The sequence below is a fragment of the Solanum lycopersicum genome, chromosome 2 (genome assembly GCF_036512215.1).
Source record: "Solanum lycopersicum chromosome 2, SLM_r2.1".
Taxonomy (NCBI): domain Eukaryota; kingdom Viridiplantae; phylum Streptophyta; class Magnoliopsida; order Solanales; family Solanaceae; genus Solanum; species Solanum lycopersicum.
The window spans coordinates 30,375,537-30,384,431 of record NC_090801.1 but is presented as its reverse complement, the minus strand read 5'-3'; the positions used below and the strand labels follow the sequence as shown (position 1 = coordinate 30,384,431).

General features: G+C 34.4%; 1 protein-coding gene across 1 annotated transcript; it reads left to right on the top strand.

Annotated features, from left to right (window-relative positions):
* The first annotated feature begins 3,439 nt into the window (after positions 1 to 3,439).
* On the top strand, positions 3,440 to 5,110 carry LOC101245108 (probable serine/threonine-protein kinase PIX13). Its single transcript, XM_026029068.2, has 5 exons — positions 3,440 to 3,445; positions 3,901 to 4,036; positions 4,128 to 4,270; positions 4,484 to 4,593; positions 4,732 to 5,110. Exons 1-5 carry the CDS (start codon positions 3,440 to 3,442, stop codon positions 5,108 to 5,110), a joined length of 774 nt encoding a protein of 257 aa, XP_025884853.2.
* The last annotated feature ends 3,785 nt before the right edge of the window (positions 5,111 to 8,895 follow it).

Genomic DNA, 8,895 nt, shown 5'->3' with positions numbered 1-8,895 from the left:
GGAGAAAAAGTATCAAAAAATTCTAGGCCTTCTAGTTGTTTAAAACCTTTTGCAACTAGCCTAGCCTTGTATTTATCAATAGAACCATTCGATTTCAACTTTTTCCTTAAGACCCATTTGCAACGAATTGTTTTACAACCCGGTGGTAAATCAACTAACTTCCAAGTTTTATTAGAAATTAGAGATTCCATTTCATCATTTACAGTCTCTTTCCAAAAAATAGAATCATGTGAAGATAATGCTTCTTTCAAAGTTAGAGGGTTATTTTCAACATTAAACACATAAAAATCAGGACCAAAATCTTTTTCTACTCTAGCTCTTTTACTTCTTCCTAACTCAAAATCAACAACTTCTTTATTTTTTAAAGTTGAAGTAGAAGAACTAGGTAGTGACAAAATATTTGTTCAATCCTTGGACCCCCACTATTTTTAGTATCAAAAGGAAATTTATTTTCATGAAAAATAGCATCACCAGATTCTATTACAATATTATCTTCAAGATTAAAAAATCTATAGGTTGTACTATTTGAAGCATAACCAAGAAAAGCACTAGTAGTAACTTTCTTACCCAACTTTGTAATCTTGGGATCCATTAGCCTCACAAAGGCTAGACAACCCCAAACTCTTAGATAACTCAAACTTGGCTTGTAACCTTTCCACAATTCAAAAGATGTCAATTTAGACTTTTGATGAGGCACACGATTCAACATATAACAAGCAGTTAAGATAGCTTCACCCCAAAAATTTAAAGGTGCATGTGACTCAATTAGCATGGCATCAGTCAATTCAACCAAAGTTTTTTTTTCTTTCTGCTACTCCATTAGACGAAGGAGAGTAAGGAGGAGTAGTTTCATGAATTATTCCCAATGATCTAACAAAAGAATTAAACTCATTTGATTCATATTCACGGCCTCTATCACTTCTAATTCTTTTTATTTTTCTTCCAAACTGATTTTCAACCTCATTGAGATAAGTTTTGAAATCTTCAAAAGCATCACTTTTATTTTTCATCAAGTAAACATATGTAAACTTAGAAAAATCATAAATGAAAGTGATAAAATATCAATTACCTCCACGAGTTAGAATTCCACCAAGTTCACAAATATCAGTGTGAACTAGTTCTAACAAATCAGTTTTTCTTTCAACTTTAAAATGAGGCCTTTTAGTGATCTTGGCTTTACTACAAGCCTCACACTTTTCAAAATTCTTTTTAACCATTGGGATTAATCCTAAACTACTCATGATTCCAACATAACGATCATTAATATGACACAAACGAGCATGCCAAAAATTAGTAGAAGAAAGCATGTAAACAGAAGCAGAAGTTTTATTGATTTCAACATTCAACTTAAACATCCCATCACATGCATACCCCTTCCCCACAAAAATACCTTTCTTCACTATTACATATTAATTAGATTCAATAATCTGTTTAAAGCCTGCTTTATTAAGAAGAAAACTAGACATCAAATTTTTTCTCATAGAAGGAGTATAAAGTACATCTTTCAATGTTAATATCCTTCCAGAAGTAAAACACAATTCAACATATCCCTTTCCAAGCACTTGAGTAGTATGAGCATCACCAAGCATGATGGTTTTGGGATCCTCAAAACGAGTATATTTTTTAAACCAGTCTTTGTCATAACAAACATGACGGTTTGCACCAGAATCATCCCACCATCCATCAACATTCTCAACCATGTTTATGTCGGTAATCACCGCCACAAAAGGTTCTTCGGTAACGTTTGCCTGAGGTTAGGACCACATTTCCGGAATCTGCAAAATCGAGCAATATACCCACTCTTGCCACAAACAAAGCATGGTCCCTTTCCTTGAACTTGCTGATTTTGTGCTTGGTGATTTTCACCATTATTTTTCTTGGGAGGTGTACCATTATTTTTCTTGAATTTTTTCTTCTTAGGCTTTAAAGAAGTATTTTTGTGAGTTTCAGGAGTAGCATTATTCAAAGCAATTAAATTTACCTTCAATGTGATGTTGTTCTCTTCTGTTTGTAAAAGTGCATCTTGGCCCCTTGCTTCTTCTTCCATGCGAATTTTCATTATCAAGGATTCAAGAGAGGTTTCCTTTTGTTTGTGGCGCATAGTTTTTTGAAATTCCTTCCAAGAAGGTGGAAGTTTATCCACTATGCCACAAACAATAAGGTTATCTCCAATTTTAACCTCTTTGGACCTAAGCTCTCCAACAATCATTATGAAGTCTTGAGCTTGATCTACCACTGATTTGTTGTCCACCATTTGGAAACGAAAAAATCTACTAGCTGCATATTTTTTTGCTCCTGCCTCTTCGGTATCATACTTACTCTGCAGTGCCTTCCAAATTTTCTTTGCACTAGAGTAAGTTCTATCATAATAATCATAAAAATTATCAGATAGACAATTAAGAAGATAATACCGACACTTATAGGAATCACCATCGTACTTTTCCACTTTCTCTAGATGAGAAATAGTTTCATCATCATTCATAGTGGTGATGTTTCTTTATTTGGATTCTTCTCTGTTAATACATAAGAAACATTGAGAAGACTTAAGTAGAAAAGTACTTTACCCTTCCATCTTTTGAAATGATTACCATTGAACCCAAATGGCTTGTTAAGATCTCCCATCTTGACATCCGCGGTTTTTTCAATTGTAGCCATCATTGAATCTCCTTAAAATTGTTAGTGAAAAAACTTACAAGATAATAAAATTGCAAGATTACAATTGAAAATAAAATGAAGAAAGTAATCTCTTCAGGCTGAGGCGCGGATATCTCGCTATCTTTAAGGAGATTCAAGCCTACTGCAGCAAATGTTTTCACCGGTCCAGCAGTAGTCCTCTTTGACTTGTCCCCTCCAGGATACAACAGCCTTCACAAAGTATAACTCAACAACTCTGGACAAGAGTTGAGTCCAAAGCTCCACAAAAAACAACACCTCCCTTCAACTAATAAGAACTTTCTTTTAGACTAACTCTTTCACTCTTTGTTTTCTCTTATGAATTGTGTGTCTCGAAAACCAAATGAAGACTACCACTATTTATACTACAAGAAGTCTTCCTAGCAATGAATAGGAAGATAATGGAGGTAGTAAATAGTGAAGATAATGGCCTTAGGAGTTTCATAGGTTACAATGAGAGTTACATAGGTTACATAGGTAACAATGAGAGTTACATATGTTACAATGCGAGTTACATGTGTTACATAGGTTACAAAGAGTAATGGAGGAATTAAGAATGAAATACATTGATGGATAACCAATGCTAATGGATGTTGTAGAAGTCATCCATTCCAATGTTCATTCTTATAACTCAAAAATAAAGCAATTAATATGTTAAATATTAATATTAAAATGCTAATAACCTAACACATTTCATTCGATGGCACATCAATATCATCTCAGTCAAGGATTGAAGTAGAGAGGGCATCCATTAAAGAGGATTGTAATGGCGGTGATACAACAGAAAGGAGTGCCACCTTAAGGGAAAAGGTAAAATTTGAGTATAAATGTCCCTACACTGCTTCACCAAGATGGTGGGATTTTCATAGCCTTTTAAGAAAAGCACCACTAAAGCCAGGGAATCCTGTTTATCCAGATAGGCGAATATCACACCACCCAAATTTAAGAATATTTTCTTTCTCTGAACTCAAGGTCACCACCAGAAAATTTAGCAATGACACGGTGCTGGGAGAAGGTGGTTTTGGTAGAGTTTACAAGGGTTACCTTGTTGAGTAGCTTTCTTCCAAGAGTGGCCGGACTGTAATTGCTGTTAAGCAATTGAATTGTGAAAGCTTTCAAGAGTGACAGGTGATTCCTCTGTGCTATATATATATATATATATATATATATATATATGTATATATATATCTTGCGAATTTCATTTCATTTCATTTCTTAATTATGCAGTCTGAGGTGAGCATTCTTGGAAGATTTTCTCATCCTAACCTGATCAAACTCCTGGGTTACTGCCAAGAAGATGAAGTACTACTGCTTGTCTATGAGTTTATGCCAAAGGGCAGCTTGAGCAACCATCTTTATGGAAGTAAGAGACTATGTGTATATTTTTCAATAATATATAACATATTTGTAGATTGAAGCAGCAACGAATGTGCCTAAACATATTTGTTTCTTAGGTCACTCTGCTGCTTTTTCACTTCCATGGATTGTAAGGGTTCAAATTGTGATTGACGCAGGTCGAGGCTTGGCATTCTTACATGCATCAGAGAAGCAAGTCATTAACAGAAACTTCAGTGCCTCAAATATATTACTTGATGGCGTATGTTCTCTTTACTTCTCCCTAGGAATATACCTTTATTAGCGCAAGTAATAAAAGTATCACAAGCGCTTTTCTTACTTGGCACCTTTTTGGTTTACACATAATGTTTTGCCTATATTTTTTGAGCTATTCATCACAGAGAGAAAAAACCTGACGTATAACAGTGAAAACATTAGAGAAAGGTTGTTATTAATAAAAGTTTTGATGTTTCAGTCTTACAATGAGAAAATAGCAGATTTTGGCTTTGCAAAACAAGGTACTTCGGCTAGTCAATCACATGTGACAACATGGGTAATTGGGACGTACGGTTATGCTGCTCCCAAGTATGTTGCAACAGGTAAACGTGGAGTCTGTTGGGCTTCTGCACTTGAAAATTCTACTTCTCTTGAATCATATCTTGTGCTTACAAGTTTAAACATATACTGAAGTGAGAATAAATGTGTATTATTTATTTTCTACAGGACACTTGTACTTGAAGAGCAATGTCTATTCTTTTGGTGTCTTTTTAGTGGAATACTAAAAGGTCTACGAGCACTAGACAATAACCGGCCAAGCAACCAGATTAATCTAACCGACTGGATTAAGCCTCATTTATCTGACAGAAGGAAGTTGAAGGATAGAACCGATTCACGGCTGGGAGGAAAATATCCATCCAGAGCTGCAGTACAAATAGCACAACTGGAACTATCATGTCTTGGAAATGAACCTAAAAGCAGGCTGTCCATGGAGGAAGTAGTGAAGAAACTAGAACAGATTGAAGTTACCAATGAAAGATCCAAGGACCATGTTTCTTCTAATACAAGGAGCCGGGCCTATCCACTCGTTAGAAGAGCAGAGTGAATATGATACTATTTTTAACAATATGAAGAAGCTACTATGTTGAGTATTGTTTTATTAAAAACATTTTTTAAGACTGGTTTCAGAATTGCCATATTTTTGAAGAAAAATTAAGAAAACTTATTCTCAAAAGATAAAAACAATAAATTGATTGAAAATATTTAAGGGAGTTCGGGGATTCTTATTAGTATTTCAGGAAGATTTCAAAGGCACCTAAAATACCTACTAACGTGGTTATCCGATAATTAATTTAGCTAAAAAGTGAATTGACTTTGACTTTTTTTTTTTAAAAAAAAAAACAAGTTGAATCATTTTTATAGTTAGAACCGGTTTAAGAGAAAAAATGGAAATATTGACCTACTAATTGAAATATTTGTTCAAAAAATTATTTTTAAGTTCATTATAAGTTTCCAGATTTTAGTGAAATTATTTAACCAAATGGACGACCTCCGGGGATTTGAAATTTTCAGCCTTAAGACTAACGACAAAATATTAGCAAATAGATAAACGCAGTAAACTAAAGAGGAAAAGAGAGTTGGATCCAAATCTGGTTTTTTCTGCCTGGACAAGTATTTGGACCCATTTCGTTTTGGGCCTTAGGACTGTAACAAGTTGTACCTGTCTTAAACTTTTAGCAAAATAATAATAGTAAAATGACAAGGGCTTAAGCCCAAAAATAACAAAATACAATTTTTTGAGAATAAATTTGGGCTTTTGGACCCATTCTCTTTAACTTCCAATCCGTTTCAAATTCTTTTAACTTTGGGACCTGTACGTCGGTTTTTTTGAGCTTGATTCAAATAAAATAGAATTCAGCCTCCATGGTCCAAAGGAAAATGTAAGGGTAAAGTCCGTGAGTGCCCAGAGAGATTTCACATACATAAAAAAACATGTGAGACCAATTCGAGTCATTGTAGATCGTGACAATTCTATTACAGAAAATTCAAACATGTGGGCATAAAATTTGGCATCCCCACAAAGAAATAACTGAACTCATAAAATTAGGAAACAACCAGGGCAAAGAGCTTTACGCTGTTAAAGTAATGACAGTTGAGACATGCCAAGTAGCAACTATTTGAATGCTCAAGTTATCACATAATTTACTCATATTAATTAAATCTAGTATTTTTTTAACAAATTAGACACTTTACAAGTGTACAAATGAATACTAAACCAACACTAATGCCATAAAAGAATTCGAACAGAAGAATAACCAATCAATGCAAAAGATCAAGAACCAAAACCATAACAACATGTGACCGAACTACTAAAATTAATTTATATAGGAGGAAAAATAAACCGACATGCTACACATACAATAGTCAATGCCGATAAGCTCATCTTTCAGATAATCTTAGGGGGTAAAAATTCCAAACCTTAGCCAAAAAAAAAAGACTGAGACATGGGAAGTAAGAAAAAAGAACTTCACTTCAAACGGTCTTCAATACAAAATTCCAGCAAGTCCTAAAATTGGATAGATGAGACAAGAAAGAACTTATGTTTATTTGACTCTACGCGCAAATGCGAGCATTTTTCGACTTAAAATCGAATGTCATAAAGATGCAACTTAATTCAAATAAGTCAAACGTAGTAAGACAAAAAAGGATATTCAAGAAATAGGTAAAACTAAACGACTAGAACAAACACACGACCACACCATACATAATTGAACATATCAATCGGTCTTAAAAATAAACTTGTAAAAGAGCAAACTCAGACAATGACGATCCTAAATATATCACAACTGATGCTTCGAGCAAGAACTAGTCTCAAGAAAAATAAACATCAATTACAATCAAGCAACGAAATATAGGAACAACCATACTAGATAAGATTTCTAGAACCTTAAATAGAGTTACGACTAACCAATGGAAAAAAAGAAAAGAAGATATATGCTTCGAGTTAACATTATTAATAACCCAACGACGACTATTCAAGGAGCAACCAACAGAGTAGTGGTTTTTTTCTTCAACATTAATGGATGAAATGGATAAAAATACAGAGAGGAAAGCTAATGGAGAAAATGTTACCTTTTTCGGGCAGCGAACAGGGACGAGGAAACTCGGGCAGAGCTTCTACCACCCCAAAATCGGATATGGAAAACAAAAAAGAGACCTAAGTGACAACTCGAATTCAAATCAAGTTGGGAACAAAGATGAACCAGTAGGGAGAATGGAACTCTGAAAACAAAACCTTCCCTGCCTTTTTGAATGTATTTAATTATTTATTTTTGTAACTACTAGCTTAAGCTATTTTCTATGCTAAAAAATTTCCAACCCAAAAGCCAACTAAAAAAAATTCACCCAGTGAATAAAGAGTAAGAGATGTTTTTAAAAGAGGGGAAACTCTAGGGTTTATGAATGTAAAGGGCAGGTGAATCTTTGAGGAGTCTTGGGGCAAAATGGGGATTCCCCTTCACCCCAAATTTTGAACTTTTCCACCCAAGGAATGGGAAAGGTTGTGGTTTGTACGAAATTTCGTCCAATTCCCACAAGATCCAGACGAGGCAGGGGCTTGGATGACTTGGATTCATTGCTCATCCTCGAATTCTACGTGGCTTTCATCCACGCCATCCCAGGACGCTGGACGCGACTGGCAGGACTGTAAAGAAATACATGCTCTTCTGCAAGTACGTACTGCCGAGGAAGATGAAGCGTAGTAACCATTTGCTTTGGCTCTATCTCCGTCTTCTTGTGAACATAGGAGGAGAGCAAGTTAATGGCATTTGTCACGCCGTTTACCTTCTCCGTAAACTTGCTATTGCGTTAGGAAAACAAGGCATTTACAGAGCCATTTTGAATCTCTCACGCGCTATTGCTACTGTATCACCATGAACATGAGTACATAACATTGCTGGGTTGCTTTTGTGAACAAGGTTTGGCCGGTTCGGGGATGGGGATTGGGCCTGCCAAAAATTGGAAAAGGATGGGTTGGGCTCGACTTAAAAGGTTGGAAAAAGGCTCAAAATTTGTTCTATTGATAGATTGGAGGGTGAAATAGGAGTGACTAGATTTTGAGTTGATAAATTGGCCAACAGATTGCAATTATAGTCAAATGGAATTAAAATGTAACCAAATTGAGTTTAATTATAAAATTTGGCTATTTTTTTTAAAAAATGATTTGTCATTAATTAATCAACAAGATTATTAGTTTTAACAAGATAATATAATTAACTTTATTATGAACTAAGGACTCAAAATATAGACTACTAATTTAGACAAAATTAATTTAATAAAGCGTTAAGTAAAACTAAAATCTTTTTGAGATGATTTTTGAATATTTTATAAAATAAAGTAATTATGTAAAACATATATAAATACACATCACTTAAAAATTATAAAAATCGACTAAAGCTACCTTAAAATGACTCAATTTTGCATTGAATTTAATAAAGGCAGCTATTTCAACTCGTTTGGAATTTAAAAAGCTCGATGATCAATTTATATTATGGAGGTCCAAAATTGGGCGTCATTAAATGTCCCACATTTTACTTGAATTGATGTAACAAATTTGAGGAAAACATGAAATTGACTTTGTCCAATTTTGACTGACCACATCTTCATCCTTTGAAAAGAGGATCCGGTCCGGACTTTAGGAATTATGGTCGAACCTCGGAAATGGGTTTCCTAAATATCTCAGACTATTGAGAATTCATTCCACCTATAGTTCGATACGCTTTATTTGACGCACGATTTTGAAAGAATTCAAAAGTCATTCCGATATCAAATTATGAAGAAATAAGGATGCTCGGGACTAAGATTTATGACAAAATATTGGAGTACAACCTA

Excerpts from the sequence above, each read along its gene's own strand:
- LOC101245108 (XM_026029068.2), top strand. Across the intron at positions 4,271-4,483 it reads CAAATATATTACTTGATGGC|TCTTACAATGAGAAAATAGC; the intron begins GTATGTTCTCTT and ends TTGATGTTTCAG. Across the intron at positions 4,594-4,731 it reads TACGGTTATGCTGCTCCCAA|GACACTTGTACTTGAAGAGC; the intron begins GTATGTTGCAAC and ends TATTTTCTACAG.